General features: G+C 36.2%; 1 protein-coding gene across 5 annotated transcripts in view; it reads right to left on the minus strand.

Moving 5' to 3' along the window:
- The window catches only part of LOC101263933 (uncharacterized), a 28,108-nt gene continuing 6,695 nt past the window's right edge, over nt 1-21,413 (minus strand). For 4 of the 5 annotated variants that reach the window (XM_004246744.5, XM_010327428.4, XM_019215709.3 and 1 more), the window contains exons 11-20: nt 8,293-8,429; nt 7,344-7,452; nt 7,053-7,095; nt 6,725-6,896; nt 2,232-2,302; nt 1,976-2,069; nt 1,355-1,564; nt 1,068-1,274; nt 547-942; nt 1-460 (exon numbers count right to left, since the gene is read on the minus strand). In XM_004246744.5, coding sequence (XP_004246792.1) covers nt 335-460; nt 547-942; nt 1,068-1,274; nt 1,355-1,564; nt 1,976-2,069; nt 2,232-2,302; nt 6,725-6,896; nt 7,053-7,095; nt 7,344-7,452; nt 8,293-8,429 — 1,565 coding nt within the window. In that variant the 3' untranslated portion in view covers nt 1-334. The remainder of the gene's footprint in view (nt 461-546; nt 943-1,067; nt 1,275-1,354; nt 1,565-1,975; nt 2,070-2,231; nt 2,303-6,724; nt 6,897-7,052; nt 7,096-7,343; nt 7,453-8,292; nt 8,430-21,413) is intronic. The other variant, XM_019215710.3, reaches the window with a different exon arrangement.

Here is a 21,413-nt window from a genome sequence, read left to right on the forward strand (position 1 = left end):
TTTGAGATGAAGAGCATCAATTCAGTATTTACACATTCCAATAGAACAAACGAGTTTGTAATGATTAAGGTTTTAATTTAATCACAAGTAAAATGGAGATTGATGTAACTTGTAACAATCACGTGTCTGCACTAGATAACTAGTTAGCAGGCTGGCTATGCTAGTGAATTTAATCATCCAGCCAATTAACTAGGTGATAGAGAAACCATTTCCCAATTTAACAAACTCAAGCTTTTCTGAGGATCATATATCAGAGTAGAAATGGCCAATGGGTAGCAAATACCAGAGAATTAGATATGGACTGGACCCACTAATGTCTAATTACATGGAAAGTTTACAAAAGCTTGTATACATTGTTCTTCCTATATATCAGAAACTCACCTTCAAGACAACAAAGAAGATTCACTAAAGATTTCTCGGTCGACCCATTGAAGTGCTCCAAAAGATCAGAAAGGGTAACCTGCATATTTATACATTTTCCTCCCATCAACAACTAATATGAAAACTTCAAAAAGTTCAATCTCACTGCAAAGGAGAACGACTTACCCCATCATCAGAGTTCTTGAGCCAGCTCAATATGGATTCTTCCGTGGCATCCAGAGCCCTAAAACTTTCTTTTTCTGCTGCTTCGACCTTCTGTCGTTTTGTATGAATGAGAAAATCACCTTCACTGGATGCAGCTTCTTTCCTACTCTCAGTCAGGAGATGAGATTCTGCTCCTTCAGTCTCCCCAGGAGAAGAAGCACAAGTGATGCCAGGTGCTTCACCTATGTCATCATCTCCTTGCATGTCAGATTGAATAATAGAGTTCTGTAGTACTTCTGATATTTCAGTCAAACATTCATCTCCATTGCAACTTTGTTCAGATTTGTATGAAAATACTTCAGCTGATACTCCTGCCTCTTGCATCGTCAAGTACGCCTTTATCTGACCATAATTTACCTGCTTAATAAGATGACATTTACCTTTAACAATATGGTTGGCATGATACCTCACTATAAAGAATACACTACAATTACAAACAACTGAACAATCTTTCATATGAGTGATTTCAACATAGACCTCACCTCTTCTGGTAACTCAGTTTTTATCGGCTTCAATTTTTCCCTACCAACTTTTGAGACAGCATTCTGGATACTTAAGAATGTCTCTCTTGTAAGCCCAGTCTCCTCACAAAACCTAGTCCAATTCATTTTGCATCCCTCTCGTGCAGCTTCGAGTATATAATCTAGCACAGTTTGTTCCTTTATTGCTACTGCTCTACTAGGAAAATTCTATATTCAAAAAGAATATGTAAGAATCGTAACAGGCAAGCTGAAGGTTCATCAAATAAAATCCTAATAACATGACTCACTGCAATTTCTTTGAACGTGAGACCATCCTCATGCCACATCTTCCATGCTTCAAATTTTGCTGGTGTTAACTTTTTATTGATTGGAACTGTGAGAGTCTTACTGGGAACAGAGGTTTGACTGGTTGGTTCCCCATCCAGAGAAAGATTGCAAGCTTCTGATAGATGCTTAATACTTAGAAGAAAATTGTCCCCATACAGTTTTATGAAATGCTGCAACAGAATTGAGAAATCAACTCCAGTAACACCAACAGTCACATCAAAGTCACATGCACTAAAAGAAACAGATTTAGAATCCGCTAAACAATCAGGAACAAAATAGATGCTAACATAAGACACTCCTTTTCTGCATGGTTTCAGCAATAAAGATGGCAACAAAAGTAAAGCAGAAAGGTGAATCATGGATCAACCTCATGATAGGGATTAGGGTGCAAGGGGGAAGAGAGAGAACACCAAAAGCAGGCATACGAGCACGGAAAATAAAAATGTATGAAGACAGAGAATTACAGAAAGGAGCTTACACAGTTTGACAAGTGAATAACATGAACATTACAAGGTACATTCACCTTAAGGTCTGTAACAGTTACAGGTATTTTGATATCAGTATCCAACTACTAAGTATACCTGGTTTACGCCATCTATATTTGCTAGTCTTGCTTTTGTAGAAGGCCTTGTCAAGCTTATCCTTTTCAATGTTTGGTCGCCACAGACTGCATATCTGGAAGTGACAACTAGATATAAATTTGTATCTCACTTTTATGCATCCAGGAAAAATACTGTCATAGCATGCATGTAGCATCCTTTATATTCAAATATCATACAGATAGTTGTTAAACCAAAGTTCCACAAGAATGAGCTAAGAATTGTATTATGTACTTACGGAGCAGTTCCAGTAGCTCTGGCAAGCTTAATTCTCTCTTCTATAAGTATTTTGTACAGTCGAGTTTCAGCCTGAATAATCCACACAGGAAAGTAATATTAGTGTGGGCACCACTAAATTCAAATGTGGAAGCCAAAGTACGCCAAACATTTGAGTAGCCTGTGAAACTATGGAAATGCACTTTTTTTTATGTCTGATAACATTGTTTCATGTTCTAGCGCCATTCTGATTCAAAGGAGTTTCAGGCATTACGAAGGACTGTTAGAAGCAGAGATGTACATGAAGCATATCAGAACATCCCAGCAACTAAGGCTAGCTGAGGATGTTTGATGATGAGTTCTACCATTTTGCATTAGCAAGAGAACTTTGAGGAAGAGAACTTAGATTTATAGGGATTTATTAAGGTCTTTGCTGCATACAGTGGCATATGTAGGATTAACTACGCAGGTTCAGCCAAGTGCTAACTAGCAATGGAGGAGACACAGACTTGAAAGGCAGATCAGCGCGCAACTCTACTTTTTGGTTCATAACGTGGGAGGCCACAATTCTTCTTAAATAATTGGACAAAACAACCTCATTTTGCATTCACTTTTATTGAATTAAATTAGAACAATTAAATTTTAAATGAAAGAACTGATTTTGTCTCTTCAACAAATGCAAAGGTTTTGATTGATTGGCTCTTTTTTCCAAGTTCAGTGCACTGAGAGGTCAAAACATGATTTTGGAAGTTCAAAAAATATCCTAAGAGAAATATTTCTTCAATAATTTTTTAAAACAAATTATAAACTAAAATTCTAATAGGATAAACTCTAAATACAAAAATGATTAACAACAAATCCATTAACTTAACGAAAAATATAACTTTAACAACTAAGTCTAATTTAATTCAAACCATTTTTATTGTAACGTGTTGCTTTAACAAACTTAACATTTCATTGAGTCATTAATGGATTTTACCTTTTTTTTATGACCGTGGTTTCCAGGCCAGCTTTCGCACAGCTCGGCTAATACCACGGGATACCTATCACCCCCATGAGCAATAGGTAACTCTGTGTGACACCTCGGAAATTGGAAGTTGAGATTGGAAAGGAAAAGTTTCATTTTTGGCACTGTTTCCGACCTACGGAACATAGGAAGTCCTTCATTGGTCTTGGTTTGAGATTTGGAAAATGTCACTTCCCAGTAAGTTAACCTATGAAAGAACAGGACAGATTGTAGGGTGGTCTATGGGTCGTTGGAAGTGCCGTGTTATCAAAGGCGCGCTTTAAGCCCTGAAGCAAGGCTCAAAACATGTTGAGCTCTTCGCCTCGCTTTATGTGAGCTTCGGTGTCGTCATCATGGTTCTAAGGCAAACTTTTCCTTGCTAATGAGCCTCTTATGAAGAAGTGACACTAAACATGATATTTCACTTTATCATAATTTTATTTTCAATTTCTTTGGTCATAAATGTGTCGTTCATGTTTATAATTATTAGTCTTGGACTAAACATATATATATTGTATTTTTTTTCTCCGTTTGCGCTTTTTCATTAAGGCCCACGCTTTATTTGCGCTTAAAGCACCCACAGAGCTTAGCTTTTTTACAGTTTTGGCCTTTGATAACACTATGTAGGGTCATTCAAAGAATTGATTTGAGACCTTAGGTTTACGAGAGAATTTGACAAATCGTGATCTGGCCTGTGGGTCGTAGAAGGTACCATAGAAGTGATCTAGACTTAGTGAAATTTTTTACTTCAATTTGGACTCAAGGGAAGGGGTCTATGGACCGTAGAAAGGACTACACCCCATAGGTTTTGTTGAAGTTGCCTAGGATTTTGAGTCCCATTAAATGATTTAACGTCTAACCAAGACGGTCCGTAGAAGTTCCTACTAACCGTAGGTCAAAGTCATAGGGTCTTCCGACAGTTTTTAATTAAGGATACTTTGGTCTTTTCCTACCTAATTAATCCTAATATATGTCGTTTTGGCCCTATAACTACCCCTATAATCATTTTTACTCCTAAGACTTAAGTCAAAATCCTCTCAATTCAATCAATTATCCCAAAACCCCTCAAGTCTTCTTCTGCAAATCCTCTCAAGAGTTCTCAAGGTGGAAGCTAGGTTTCAAGCTTCAAGGTCTCATTCTCATTGTATTCAGGGTTTCGATTATCAAGGTATGTGGGTATTCACCAATGGACTCCTTTCAACCATTGATTCCAAAAGTATCTCAAACTCCTAAGTTGATATCACCCAATTCCAATTAGGGTTTCATGCTAAATTCCATGGATCCTATTTATTATGATTCAATTGTTGACATTCAATCTTATTATGCATGATTTGATTCAATCACATGAATTTCATTTGATTTTTTATTGACCAATGTCCATGCCTATTTCATGAACTTTAATTATGATAGATGTTTATGAACTTATGAATTATGATTATGAAAGTTATGCATGTTTTATGAAAAAGATGATTTACAACTATGGATGTTGTTGAGATAAGTATCAATGAATTGTGAAAGGTTTTCTCACATATGAATGCAATCATTATTTAGATGCTTAGAAAGGTAAGTGTCTAATATGAAAGTTTATGAAATCATGGTTTGAAAGGAGCTACTCTATTATGATTTATGATTGGATTGGTAGTGTAATTGTGCCTTTCCAAGTATTTTGATATTATTATGATTATGTCTTTTCCGATGGGATTTTCTTAGCACTAAAAGGACTTTGAGATGGAGGCTCTCCTGTTAGAAGAGGTCGAATCTCTAGAAGAATCTCCTTGAACCTTAACTACATGCCAGTTAGATCGTCCTAAATGACCTAAGCTAGTGAATAAACTTTATGTGACAGAATTCTCCCTTGGCAAGTAGATTCTCCTTTATGGTGTGAGGGTTATACCGGATTCCATGTTATAGAACATGGTCTTATTGTCGTTTAACATAAAATATTCCATAAATGAACTATGTTTTCTTCTAAGGTTTTATGAAAGCTTCTCAAATGGTTTTAAGTATGCATTGACATCGTATATGATTTAAGATTTCTTTATAATGGCTTTTATCAAGTTTTGCTCAGTCTTGCATATCATGTTAAGCTCCTCATGTTTATCATGCCTATGTTTTTATACATTTCCCCATACTTACTACATTCATCTTACTATTGCATATATGTGCCTATATTGGCTCATAATATAGGGTCTGACGTTCCTCCTCCCACTCATGGCTAGCTTGGATTGTTCTATTAGCACATCGGATTGGTGAGTCCTTCGTGCTCCGAGGATAAGACCATTGATGCTCTATTTCTTTGATTGTTTTTAGTTTCCGACTTGCATGTGGTGTATGAGTTATGTCTCAACCACAGTTATGATGTTAGAAAGGGTATATCAGACAAAGTTTAGTATTTTGCACTTATGTTCATATTCCTTTTATGATTTTAGACTTATGTTACCTTTCTCTCTCTTATTGTATTTCTTTTACATCAGGCTTAAGTCAAGTGGCTTGTTTAGGGTCTCTTGGGATCTTATTCTCCATGTCACTTAAATAAACTAAATTACTTTTATTGCGTGTGAAAATAAACTTATTATATATTTTAAGTATAAATGGTCTTTAATAAAAATGAGACTAAGATCTTTGTTTAATCACTTATTCTAAATCAAAAATGTGCCTAAAAGAATAAGAATAAGAACTCTGTTTGGATTACCCATTCAACTAGTAAAACTAATTATAAAGACAGCACTATGTCATCAAAGGAAAAGAGGCCCAAAACACTTTAAGGTCCATTGGGCTTTAAGTGCAAAGCACAAATAAAATGTGGGCTTTAATGAAGAAAAGCAAAAATGGAGTAAAAATACAAATATATTAGTGCATGACTAGTAATTATGATAAAAAATAACAAATATACATGGACAAGGAAATTGGAAAATAAATTATATAGAGGGAAATGTCAATTGTTTAGTGTTGGCTATTCATGATACACTCATTGGCAAGGAAAGGTGACACTTAAGCTCCCACGAAGGGAGGCGAAACGAACAACACATTTTGATAACACTGCCCACCATCACTATTGTTTTACCCAGTTAATCAAATTCATCTTTGATCATCAAAAGCTCTTCAAAAGCTTTTAATCCAAACACATTTACATTAAATTAAATGAGGTATAAGGAGGAGTCCTCCCCAATTAACTGTCTCCAATTCCTATTGTAAAAAAGCACGCACTTCTGGGACAATAAATTCATCATCTATTTTCAAAATGGCCTTAAAAGGAAAAACAGGGAATCTAAACTCTAACTCCCATCTCGCCAAGAGAATGAATCCCCTTAACCAGTAAGCAGGATTCAGTTTATGCTACAAATCCTAACCCTCTTGCATCAAGGAGGTTCTGCTGCAGATTGCATATTGGATAGACCATAATATAAGTCTTTTCACGACTTGGAAAACACTAATATGAAGAAACGAAATAGTTATGACGCAACAATAAGACTGATGTCTGAAAAAAGGGAAATATAAAGAGCACATACTTCTGAAAATCCTTCAAATTCCCTAAAAGCCAAACCATTGATCTCGCTCGTTTCACTGGGTATATCTATGTTTTTCTCATCAAGATCCATTTCAGGAGTCTCCGCCAAAAATAGTGGAGGTTGATGATCAGGGCTACTAGATCTCAGAAACTGCAATCCTTTTTCACTGACACTGATGCATGAAATTTAACATTGTTTCATTCATTTGCAGATATACAATAAGATGTCAAGAAGGAGATAAATAAAAGACCCATGGTTGACAGACGTGTATAAGAAAATGTTCAAACAAATCCTAGAAGAAGTCAAAAGAAATTAGCGAAGTATCTACCTCACAGTTTTGTACATATCTTTGAAGGTTTCTACCAAATAATCTGCAACAAGGCAAATTTTCTGTCAAAATTCCTTGTAATTTAAAGTTGATGAAAAACATTAGGCCTTACACTTACTACTCAGCATTATCTCACAAGGGAAAGAAGCAACTGCTTGAATGAATATACACATTGAAACTTATGATCCTCTATCCAGTATAGAAAAGAGTGACCTTCATGTAGCTAATACTAGAGATAAGTTGGACTGAGATTTATTGATATAAAAGCATGACTGTGTTGCTAATACATACCACGTGAAATCAATTGGTAAGCCAGTCCCTTCCACCAATTTGCAGATAAGTCTTTCCCAAGACCATGAAACGGGAGCTTGTCAAACTGAGCATCAACTATTTTCTTGGACTGTCATTTCCGAAGGGGTTAGTACAAGGAGCTTGGTGTTTTAGGCAGTCAACTAAGGATGAACCAATAATTCAACAGAAAACTATTGAACTTTCAACAATATGCAATAAGGATTTATATTTGACAAAATGAACAATGTCGACACAAGTTCAGTACCTGACTCTTAACAAAGGAGTACCGAGCTTCCTTACACACCTTAAAACAAAAGGTCCAACTCGTCTTAATCTAGCCTATACAGATATCAACTGGAACCGTTTACACTAAAATGAAAATTACATTTTTTATGAGTTTTTATTATTTGAAATTAGAAGCTTCAAAAACATGCAAGTACATCTCCACATAAAGAATATGATATTGCATCCAATTTTTGTCCGGCCTACTTTCCATTTTAACTGAGTCAATCTAAAATAGATGGACCTCTTTTGGTTACCTACTTTGTTTGGAAGGTGGGGAAGAGCAGAGTGAGGAAACCCTGAAGTTCAAGGATGCAAGCTATAATCTCTACCAGGGGGGCCCTACATTAATTCTCCTGTTTGCAAGGATTCAAATCAACGTTGTTAATACTTGATTATATTATGTCACTGATTAGGCATCATTGTTTTTTTTTTAAATTGAAAATCATTATTCTGTGTCTTCCAAATGTTTATTTTCAATCTTCACTTCACAAATGCCATTACAATTACAAACTTTTCTGACATCATAACTAAATATAAGATTCATAAATGTTTCCACTCAAAAATAGGCCTTACAAGTGGGAACACATAGTATTCAAGAATTCATCTCCTAGTTAAACAATAATTCAAACATATTCTCAATTTAAAGATTTCAATGAGAGCTTACTCGAGATCCACGAAGGATTCCTATGGGTAGATTCAAGCCCCAACGGCCTCCACATGACTGAATACAAGCCATAAGAAGAAATGCTTCTCTTGCCAAGTCCTTTTCCTTCATTGAGCTAGTGCAAATATCACAGTTTCCTGGAAACCATATTGAGATTCGTTTCACTCTCTTTAAGTAATTGTCCATACCTCATACCCAAGTGTTGAAACCCAGAATGCTTTCAACCAGTATATTCAAGAAATCCATAGCATTACCCACCAGAACATTTGAAAACACATATCTATTGTATCATTCAGTTCTTGTTCTTCTTCAAAATGTATCGGGAATTTTTCAAAGTTGTAGACACAAACACTAATTTCATGCAACAATGCTCTTACCCTCAGAAATATGAATTTAGACAAGACAAATCTAAGTTGATACATACATTGAACTCTTTTAAAAGATCCCAACTATATAAATAAGACATCCTTTTTTTTTTCAAGGCTATAATTTTATTAATGTTAAGCAGAAACATGCTCATATATAACAAGTATATCAAAAAGAAGAAAACCTATGAAAAGGGATGGTTTTTTACAAACAGAAAAAATGACACCCAATCTTCTATACATAGTCTTGTGGTTGCACCAAAAAGAAATAAGGAATAAGATACTACTTCCTAACAACTTGCACATAACTGTTCGATACTCCTTGATTTTTCTCAAATCAACCACTTCATTAGCCACCAAAACTGCATCAAGTATATATTTGCCTCCAAGAAAACATTCTACGAAGTGGATATGGTCTCATCCAAGACCCTCTATAGTCTATTGGAAAGCACCTAAGGATAATAAAATTCTAGTCTTTGACAGTGTTATCAAAGGCGCGCTTTAAGTGCACTTAAGCCCTGAAGCGAGGTTCAAAAGGTGTTGAGCGCTTCGCCTCGCTTTATGTGCGCTTCGGTGTTGTCATCAATGTTCTAAGGCAAGCATTTCCTTGCCAATGAGCCTCTTATGAAGAAGTGACACTAAATAATTGATACTCCACTTTATCATAATTTGCAATCGCTACCTGATACAATGCTTAGATGATTAGGATTATTAAAAAGTAGTAATTGTTGTTCATTAGTCACAAAAATAGGTATTATTGTTCGTTGTTTGTTAGAATTTGTTAGAGCAGTTATTTCATTAGCGTGTAGTTTTAGCTTCCAATTCAATTCTATAAATAGAGTTGTAATACAATTGTTAAGGCATTGAATGATACATAATAATTCTCTTCTCTCTTTTATTTTGCTCATTCTTAGCTTCTATCTCGGAATTGCTCGGATGTAGCTATCTTCTTCTTCGAGGTTCAGCCTCCTAGTTGACATTATCTTTTCGATTACTGGTAATTGGGTAAATTGGTATCAAAGTTGCTGGTCCTCGGCTAAGAAATCATGGTTGCTCGGGACAAAATCTAGACAGATCTACAAAGAAAATGGAGGGAAGATTGTCTCAGATACAGGAACAATTGCAGAAGTTGATGGAAGGTATGGCGAGTATCAATGATAGAAATGTACAAAACATAGAAGGAACCAATGGAGAGATCAAGCAAGCCCTAGGAAATGCGAAACAGAAGGACAAGGAGATGGATCAGAATAGAGCTAAGTCATTTGTGGGTGGAGAGAGTGAACAGGGGGTTTGCAATGCAGCTAGGGATGTCCAAAATTCTAATGGTAAATTTCTTACCCGATGTTCTAAGCTTGATTTTCCTAGATTTTGGGGCTGAATATCAAGGCATGGTGTTATAAGGTGGATCAGTTTTTTGCCATGGATGAAGTTCCATACGCTCAGAGAGTGAGTGTAGCTTCTATCCATTTGGATGGTGACGCTATTGCTTGGCACAGATAATACTTAAAGTCTAGGAACTCAGTTATAGACCCTTCTTGGTTTGAGTATGTGTTGGTTGTTAATGAAAGATTTGGGGAGGAATTTGAAGATTCCATGGAAGACATTAAAAATCTACAACAAACTGAGGATGTTAGAACATATCAGGCTGATTTTGATAGGTTATTGAATGGGGCTAATTTGTCAAACGAAAATGCTATCAGTTGTTTTCTAGGAGGGTTAAAACATGAGCTCAACAAGGCTGTTAGAATGCAAGCACCCAAAACCTTAATGCAAGTCTACAAGTTAGCTAAGTTGCAGGAAGAGGTTTTTGATGTTCAGGCTAAGTCTTGGGGAATTAGAACTAGCATGAATCAGACTGGTCTTCTCCCTACTCCGACTAGGTTACTGGGTGTACAACAACCTACTTTCTCTAGCACAACTGTCAAGAAACCTTATGAACCAAATGCTAACATGTTCAGTAATGGTAATACGGGTAGAAGGTTATTTATTGACTACTGTTGAGATAGATGAAAAAAGGACTAAAAGACTGTTTCTTGTGTGATGAGAAGTATATGCCTGGGCATATTTGTAAATTCAATAAACAGATGGATTTGGTAAGTTTTGGAAGATGGGGAGGTAATCATGGAGGAAGAAGTGTTAGAAGTGGATCAGTGCATGACAATTTCCTTATCAAACAATCAAGAGTAACTGAATATCATGAAAAAAAATCCTTACAGGTGCTTATTGATACAGGTAGTACTCATAATTTCATTGATTAGTCAATGGCGAGGAAGTTAGGTTGTAAAGTTTTGCCTATACATGAACAACCAGTAAGTGTTGCTGATGGTAAGAAGGTTCAAATTGATGTAGTGTGTAAAAATCTAAAGTGGTTACTGCAGGGTACAACTTTTTCTTCTGATTTCCTACTACTACCATTAGGGAATGTTGACATAGTGTTAGGTGCCAGTGGTTAAACACTTCGGGTAGGATTTTGTTTGATTTCAGAAATAGAACTACTGAGTTTGTGCACATTGGCAGAAAACATGTTTTAAAGGGAGTTAGTAGCCAGATAAAGACCACCAAGGCCCAATCCTTAAACAAAAAGTTTGTTGAATCAGTTCAGGTAATCATGCTTACCTTGGTGAGAGATGCAACCTCGGATCGGCAAGGCAACAGCATACAAGTAACTCAAGGGACTGATTTTCATCCCACCTTAACTTTATAATGGCCCAGTAAAAATGCCTCTTTGGTATGCCTACTACATTGCCCCCTCATAGAAGCATCTTTGATCACAAAATACCACTCATTGACTCAGCTACTCCTGTTAACAGAAGGCCTTATAGATATCCTGGAATGAAGAAAGATATTATTGAGAAGCTAGTATTGGAAATGCCAGATCAAGATGTGATACAACCTAGTTCTAGTCCCTATGCCTCACCTGTAGTCCTTGTTGGGAACAAAGATGGGAGTTGGAGGCTTTGTGTAGACTATAGAGATCTCAATAAACTACAGTAAAGGACACATTTTCTATCCCTATCATTGAGGATTCGTTAGATGAACTAGGTGGAGCTGAAGTGTTCTCTAAGATTGATCTTAGAGTTGGTTACCAACAATTAAGGATGAAGGAAACAGATACCTATAAGACAACTTTTAAAACTCAAGGACACTATAGTTTTCTGGTTATGTCATTTGGTCTTACAAATGCACCTTCTTCATTTCAGAGTCTTATGTATGTGTATTTAAACCACTCCTTAGGAGGTTAGTACTGGTCTTTTTTAATGATATATTGGTGTACAGCAAGGATATGTCAGCTCATGTGCACCATTTACAAGTTGTGTTTGATTCGATGAAGCAACACCAGCTCGAAGTGTGCTTTTGGGGTACCTCAGGTAGAGTACCTAGGTCAGTTCATCCGTGCTATTACTCTGCAAATATCAAACAACTGAGAGGGTTTCTTGGTTTAACAAGATATTTTTTTTTTGAAACTATATCATTTGTATTTCACAGAGTACTTAGGTAGTACTGAAAAACCATATTTACAAAAGCAGAATGTAAGTATAATCTATCCAAAAACTGAACCAAATCTAAATGGATCCTAAAATATCTATAACTGACTCAGTTTCATTGGAGTAGACATTTGTACACCAAAAGCAGAACAACAAAATACACTTAAGCTTAACTTCCTGCAGGTTGTTGTTCCTATTCTCAAAACATCTCTTGTTTCTCTCCCTCCATATAGTCCACCAAAAACTAGCAGGGATCATCCGCCATCTTTCTCTGTTTGTGGCCCTAACTCCAGCCATCTCCCAACCGAATAGAGTCTCATCAATCTTGCTAGGCATACACCAAGATATGCCTCTGAGATCAAGGAAAATCTGTCACAGTTGCCCATTAAAGTTGCAATGTAAGAAGAGATGTCTCAATGTCTCATTAGCCTTCCCACACAAGGAACATCTATTACATAGAGAGATTCCTCTCTTGGCCACATTATCCAATGTCAAGACTGCCTCCTTGGCTAGTTGCCATGTAAAGCATGCCACTTTGTGTGGCACTTTGATCCTCCAGATTTGCTTCCAAGGCCATTTTTAGTCTTGAATGCCACCAGTAATTATCTGTTTGTATCCTTCTTTCACCTTGTAGCTACCTTTGTTGTGCCCCTGCCACCAAAAATAATCCTCGCCTGTTTGTATACCTTGAAAACTCTCCAGAACCTTAAACAATTCAAGTATTCTGGGAATTTCCCAGTCATTCAAATTTCTTCTGAAAATCAGATCCCAGCCTTGTGTCCACATTTCAGCGACAGTCTTCTGTTGGTGTTGAGCCAGTGTAAAGATGTCAAGGAAACGATCTATGAGGCTCATACCACCCAACCATTTATCAAACCAGAAATTGGTTTTTCTGCCATTTTGTACCTTGACAGTTGAACTGAGAAAGGGCCAAAGTATTCGGATGGATTTCCAAAGGCTAATCCCATATGGGGTATTTACCTCTTTGGTTTAACAAGATATTATAGGAGGTTCATTCTGAATTTTGGATCCATTGCTAAACCTCTACTGAATTATTAAAGAATGATAAGTTTATGTGTAATGAGCGTGCTAGTGTAGCTTTTCATGTTCTGAAAGATGCACTAGTGACTGCACCTGTCTTAGCATTACCAGACTATGATAAACCATTCATAATTGAGATTGATGCAAATAGTTCAGGAATTGGTGTTGTCTTGATGCAGCAAGGGCATCCAATTGCCTATATCAATAAGTCCTTGGCACCTAGACATCAGGCTATTATGTGTATATGATAGGGAGTTGTTAGCCATTATATTTGCAATTACTAAGTGGTCTCATTATCTGTTAGAAAGACATTTCACTGTGATAACTGATCAAAAGGCACTAAAACACCTCCTTGAACAAAGTATTCACACTAATTTTCAGGTCCCTGGTATTTCTAAACTGATGGCCTTTGATTTTACTATTGAATTCAAGAAAAGGACTGACAATAAGGCAATTGATGCCTTGTCAAGAAATCAAAGTGATGAGTTGTTGGCTATTTTACTCTTAAATTCTAAATGATACACTTTTGGAGAGAATTAGCCTAACATGGACAGTTGATGCTGAGTTGCAAGCTGTTATTCTAAAGTTACAAGCAAGGCCTTTTAATTCTCTAACTGGATTGGTTCTCAGCTAAGGTGGAAAGGCAGGCTAGTAGTAGGGTCTGATTTGCAGTTAAGTCAAACCATTATTCAGTTGTGGCATTCAACACCATAAGGTGGCCATGCAGGCATGGATGCAACTATTACGAGGCTACAATCCCTTTTCTACCGGATATCATTGGCAGCTGACATTAGGACTTTTATCCAGAAATGTGATACTTGGCGAAGGCATAAGTATGATGCAGCAGCGTACCCTAGACTACTTCAACCATTACCTATTCTTGATGGTGTAAGGATTGATATCGCTTTAGATTTCATTGAAGGTCTTCCTAAATCAAAAAGGAAGGATGTCATTTAAGTAGTAGTGGATAGATCCACCAAGTCTGGTCACTTCATTGCTATTGCACACCCTTACACTACTAAATTTGTAGCTCAATGTTTTTTGGACAATGTTTTCAAATTGCATGGTATGCCAGCTTCAATAGTAAGTGACAGGGGTCAGGGATCCCATTTTCTTGAGTTCTTTTGGCAAGAGTTATATACATTACGGGGGGTCTTAGTACATAAATCGACAGCATACCATACCATCCCCAAACTGATGGTCAAAAAACAGAACCTTGTAGACATATTTGAGAAGTTTTTGCTCTGATAGTCCTCATACTAGGGCTACTCAACTACCACTTGTTGAATGGTGGTACGACACTACATACCAGTCTACTTCGAAATGAACACCTTTTAAAGTTCTGTATGGTCAAAAACCACCAGTACACTTGCCTTACTTAGCTGGTGAGTCTTCTAGTGACACGGTTGAAAGATCCCTGGAGGTACAAACTATAAAGGTTGTGATAGCACTTCTAAAGTTCCATTTAGCTAGAGCACAAGAAAGCATGAGAGATAAAGCTAACAAACACATTATAGGCAATTTATGGAGGGAGAGTGGGTTTACTTGAAGTTACAACCTTAACACACAGATTTCAGTGCCTTCTAGGCCTTTCAACAAGTTTGCTACAAAGTATTTTGGTCCTTAATCTTTTCTAGAGTTGGTGCAGTAGCTTACAAGTTGCTTTTACCTGTTGATGTCCATATTCATCTTGTGTTACATGTTTCCCAGCTTAAAAAAGTGTTATGAGGTGCCTACAGTCATTAATCATCCCCCTATTTTACATCTTTCAAGTCCTTATTGTCCCATTCCTGAGTCGATATTGGAGAGAAGGATGGTCAAAAAGGGTAATAAGGTTGTGTGTCAAGTCTTGGTTCAATGGTCTGGCTCGAATGCTTCTCAGGCTACTTGGGAGTTCCTATATGAGCTGCAGCACAGGTTCCTGCATTTCACCATTGAGGACAAGGGTGATTTCCATTGGGGGTATTGATACAATGCTTAGATGATCAGGAATACTAAAAAGTAGTTACTACTGTTTATTAGTCACAAAAATAATTACTACTATTCACTGTTAAAATTTGTTAGAGCAGTTATTTCATTAGCTTGTAGCTTTAGCTTCCCATTCAATTCTATAAATAGAGATGTAATACAATTATTCAAGACATTGAATGATATATGATAATTCTCTTTTTTCTCTTCTATTTTGTTCTTTCTTAGCTTCTATCTCGAAATTTCCCTGATATAGCTATCTTCTTCTTCGAAATTCATCCTCCTAGTTGATATTATCCTTTCGATTACTAGTAATTGGATCACTACCCTGTGAAAGAAGTTTATATTTGGATCTCCTTCCTCCAACAACAACCACCTCAACTTCTGTCCCCAACTAATTTCATGGGCGAACATCAAAAGGTTATGTCCCTTTTCAAACCCTTTTCCTATCTCTCCATATCCTTAACTCTTTCCCCTACTCCACTTTTATAATTTCCCCACCTTATTCATGATTTCCCTCATTTTCACTTCTACCCTTCCAAACACCTTTTTGTTCCACACTTTAAATTGTTTTGTTCAACTTTTTAACTAAGCCTGAATGACGTATTCCCCACGACTTTGTAGTTGTTCCACCATCCCACCATGTTTTCGTCAAAATCCATGTTATCAAATATGATAGGAGATCTAGTGTTTCATCCTCCTCCTCTGTCCAAGAAAATGGATGAGTGATTCAACGTCAACCTCAAAAGGATAGTTTGGATCACACTTGGAGCCAACTCCTCTCATCAGGTCGACACCAAAAAGCTATTGAGCCTCGATCTAGAAGTTGAGTCTCCAACCTGACCCAAGTGAATCTATAAGACTTGTTAAGGTAAGACAATAGTTATCAATACTCTTATAACTCCTTCATTTCCCTAGATACGATACACCCCACCCTCTCCTCCAGGAATCTAATGGCATTAAGATTCTACCTAGTACCAAGTGAAATTAAAAGTGTGCATAAGCGCAAAAGCGAGGTGCAAATACACTTTGCCGCTTGGCATGACCTAAGGCGAGGCTCGTGTCAATAGGCCCTTCTAATATTTTTTTTAAAACATCAGTTTAAAAAGGGGGTCCTTTAAAATTATAATAAAAAGTCTGTCCAGTTCCCTACTGCAATTAAGGGGAGGTCACAGTGTTTCTAAAAGACAAAAAAAAAAAGATGAAGAATTATAAGAAGACAAGAGCAATTGAAGGCTTGAAGCACCAAAAAAGAGATCTGATTCTTCTTCTGCTGGCAGAACAAGCAGCAAGCAAGGTTTCTTCTTTCTCTTATCTCTTCTGACTTTTTACTGACTTCATAAATTATTGATGCTGAACATTCAATAATTCATACTCCTTTATATCTTTGTAGAAAATTTAAAAATCAATGGAAATATGGGACACTTCTCCTCGTTTAATGACTTATGGTGTCTTAATTTAATAATGATCAATGAAATTTAACACATGTAAGAGCATAATAACAAAAATAACTTTCTTAGAAGCCATATAGTCATATTGGTGGACCCCATATATATGTAGTTGTATTTCATTATTTGCTGAGTTATAATTGCATGCAAAGTCCTTTAATTACATAAAATCCCCCCCGAACTTTGCAGCAAAACTCGCTTTAGTACTTAAACTTTACGGGTAATTATTTGTCCCCTAATCTTGTTGCAAATAAATTAAATAGCACCTTACAATAACAATTTCATATACATGGGTGAAGTGCACGTGCTCCACCTAAGTGACACCTCAGTGCCACATCGATGACATGTCAGATAATTAAATTATTTTTTTAACTTCTCCACATCTTTTAAAAAATTTATTTTTCACTCTTCACCCGCCCTCTTCATTTCATTTGGGTCAATTTCGTAAGATCCAAAATTTCATATTGATTGATTCATTTTATTTTTCATTGCTTTGTAATTATTTACTATTACTTCCATCAATACTTATATCAGTCACCATACTTTTTTTCCCCAACTAGATGAAACTATCAATTCATATCAACAACGGCGATTTTAAATTAATGTGCTAATTTTTTAAATTTGTTGTTGCTTTACTTATTTCACTTCTTTATGCATATTCAGGTATAGATTAAGTAACGTTATAGTTAGATGAATAATTATTTTGTTAAGGAAAATCAAATCTCAAAAGTAAAGGATAAAGAATATTATGTGGGTCTTGAATGTGATTTTCTTTTTTTGTATAGCCAAAAAAAGTATAGAATGTAGAGTTTGATGAAGGAGAAAGAGGATGGGTCGATGGTGGGGTAGGATGCGGTGGGACTTGGGAGTTTCAAGAAGAAGAAACAAGCAAGGATGTGGGGGTTTTGAGAAAGGGGTGGAGGGGTTTGAAGAAGAAGAAGAAGAATGGGGTAGGTGGGTTTTTTTTTTGTTTTGTTTTTTCATTATAATATAGTGGGACCCTTTTTTCAAAAAGGAAAAACGTACTCGCATTACCTTTTATGCTTTTCTTTTTTTGCCACGTCATCTGTTAAGGTGGTATTAAATTCACTTGAAATGAGTTAAGGGGGTAAATGATTACCCGTAAAGTTAAAGTGCCAAAGTGAGTTATGCGGACAAGTTCAGGGGGGATTTTATGTATTTTCCCTATTTTTTTTTTGTTTCAGCTTAAAAATAACAAAAACATGTCCGGAGTCCCCTTTTTTTTGTTCTTGTTGTGTATTATTATACATTATTTAGAAATTATAACTACTATATCATAACTTCTTTTTTTTCAGAAGTAGAAATGGCAGAGGACTTGTCTAAAGGCAATAGAAGGGATTCTCGTTGGAAATATAACTACTTGAAGGACCCTGATGACACACATGATTCACGCGCAATTTTTGTGGAAAAAAAACCACGGGTGGAATTAATCGAGCAAAACAACATTTGATCGGGAACTTTAGGAATGTAGTGAAGTGTAAAAAATGCACAGAGGAGGTTAGAGAGGAACTGAAAAATTACATGGAGGAGAAAAAATTAAGAAAGGAAGTCCACACTAACGAGTTTCTCGAATTTGATGAGTTTGAATATCAAGACAATGTTGGTGGAGAAGATGATGTCCAAGAGATCAATCATAAGGAAAGAGGCGGAGGAAGCTTTCCTAGTGGCTCTAATAAGAAACTGCCCAAAGGAAAGGGACCTATGGATATATTTCTACAAAAGCGTGGAACACTTAGGCAAACAAACATCAAAGACTCATGTGATAAAGAAGCAAGAGCAATGATGATTCAAAAATTCGCTCGCTTCTTTTATGATAATGAGATCCCATTCAATGTAGCTCCCTCGAAAAGTTTCAAGGAAGCAATTGAGGCAGTAGGAAGGTATGGTCCAAACTTGAAGCCTCCAAGCCACCATGAATTAAGAGTTCCATACTTAGGAAGGAAGTTGAGTTGACCAATGAGATTATAAACAAACATAGAGAAGAATGGGTGAAGTATGGAACTTCCATTATGGTAGATGGTTGGACAAATAGAAATCAGAGAACTTTGATAAACTTTTTGGTGAATTCTCTACATGGAACAATGTTTAGTGAGTCGATAGATGCTTCCTCACTTGTTAAGACGCTGAGAAGTTATATGAATTGCTTGATAGATATGTGGAACATGTCGGAGAACAGAATGTGGTTCAAATTGTGAGTGATAATGGTAGCAACTTTGTATTGGCTAGTAAGGATTAATTGCTTTAAAAATCTAAAGTTTTATGTTTTACTTTCTAATATCGATCAAAGATTTGATTTCTAAATTTAAGCATATCTATTTCCCCTTTCTTTTTCTATAGGTCAACTGTTACAGGGAAAAAGACCAAACATGTTTTGGATGTCATGTACAGCTCATTGTATAGATCATATGTTTGAAGACATAGGAAGATTCCTATCATCAAGAAGGTCCTCCAAAAAGCAATTGCCCTTGTCGGTTTCATTTATGGACACTCAGGTAACTTAAATATGATGAGAGATTTTACTAAAAATAAAGAGTTGGTGAAATGTGGGATTACTTGATTTGCAACGAGTTTCCTGACTTTGCAACGGTTGCAATATCAAAAAATAAATCTGCGAGCAATGTTTACATCTGACAAATGGGTGATTAGTAGGTAGGCTAAGTTAACAAGGAGGAAAAGTGCAATACATACTGACTTGACAGCAACATTCTGGAGTCAGGTTTCTAATATTTTGAAGATAATGGGGCCTATTGTTAAGTGTTGCAATTAGCTGATAATAAGAAAAAACCTATCATTGGGTACATTTATGAAGCCGTGGATAGAGCTAATGAGGCTATTGCAAAGGAATTTGAAGGGAATGCTGCAAAATATAAAGATATCATTAAGATTATTGATGAAAGATGGCAATGCCAATTGCATCATCCATTACATGTTGCTGGACATTATTTAAATCCAGAGTTCTTCGCTCAAAATCTAGCTATTGAGAATTGTCCTAAATTAAACAAATGGGTTGTATGAGTTTCAAAAAAAAAACAAATGGGTTGTATGGTTGTATTGAAAAATTGGTTACAAGCAATGAAGTACAAGACAAGATCATATCACAAATACCATTGTACACAAGAGCTGAACAACAATTTGGCCTTCCTATTGCAAAAAGAGCTAGAACGAAAAGAACTACTGGTAAGTGAATATAATAATATTAAAATTCTTAATTATTTAGTTTATGTTTAAAAGTTTACTTAATACTTCTTACCTAGTACTTAGGTAATCTCTTATACATAATGATGTCTACATAACACTTTTTACAGGTGAATGGTGGAATTTATATGGTAATTCAGCTCCCAATCTCCAAAAATTAGCCATTAGAATTTTTGGTTTAACGGCTAGTTCTGCTGGATGTGAGAGTAAGTGGAGTGTGTTTGAGCATGTAAGTACTAAGTCCTCATAGTGGTATACATCATATTTATTAATTTTCTTTGCATAGTTAATCTATTAGACTAATTTACTAACACTACCCAATACAACAGATCCACACCAAAAAAAGAAACAGATTGGAGCATCAAAGATTGAATGATCTAGTGTATGTTAAGTATGATCATGCTTTCAAAGCTTGTTATGACTTGCGGAATGTCATTGATCCAATCTCGTTGGATAACATTAATCATAGTAATAAATGGTTGGTTGAGAAGATGGGTACTAGTATGGAAGCAAAAGATGAATTGGTGTTTGGTGATGACAACTTAACTTGGGGTGATGAATCAAGAGAGCAGTGAGGATGTGTTGACATACACAAGGCGACAGAGACAGTCGAAAGTTATCAAAACTAATGCCTCAAGCTCCCGAGCTCCACGTATTCACACAAAAATGAGGTTGATTCAGATGAGATAGGGAAAGAAGAGATTGAAGGCTATAAATCTATTGATAGTGATGCCAATGAGAATCACTCTATTGAAGAAGATGATATGGAAGAATATTAATTTAGTGATTAGAAGTAGAATATATAAGCAACATATGTTATGATAAACCAATTTTCAATATACGCACTATATATTTACTATTTTTGTGTCTATTATGTTCTATAAGTATTATATATATGTATATAATTTTTTTATTTTAAAAAAAAAAATTCTTCATAGTGCGCTTTTTTTAGTGAAGCCCACGCTTTTAAGGCGCTCTACGCTTTAAGCTCCATCAGGGCTTTAGCACTTCTTTTGCGTTTTTCGCTTTTGACAATACTGCAAGTACCCATGGAATATTCCAACTACCATCTTACCAAAAGCCAACTTGGACCCCTCCCATGCAGGGCCATAAACTCCCCAAAACCCCATATACTATCTCATTCCCGATATACTAAGTCTTGCCACTAACATAAACTCAATTTTATTCATCTTAATCCTCACTTTCTTCCTTTCATCATAAAGTTACATGACTCCCAAGCATTCCCTCGAGCTGATATTTTACCCACCTACCCTCTACCGCCTTAACGCTTCTCATAATACTACCTGAAACCATCTTTATTTTTGTCTCTTAAAACAAATTAAGTTTGTCCACCATGCTCTAATCTCCTCCTTGATGATGGCCCTTTACCCTGGTCATTCATTCTTCTCACATGCCTACTAACGATCTAACTATCCATCAACATTTATTGTATCTTCCCCCCTACTACCCTCTTTCATCGCATACAACACTGTTGTAGAGGTGTTGGAGACAACATCGACTTTGAAAACTAAGGATCTCTCACTTCCCATACCATGGGGGCCTTTATCCTAAACTGGAAGGAAAACAACTTGTCTTAA

Source organism: Solanum lycopersicum, chromosome 9, assembly GCF_036512215.1.
Source record: "Solanum lycopersicum chromosome 9, SLM_r2.1".
Classification (NCBI taxonomy): domain Eukaryota; kingdom Viridiplantae; phylum Streptophyta; class Magnoliopsida; order Solanales; family Solanaceae; genus Solanum; species Solanum lycopersicum.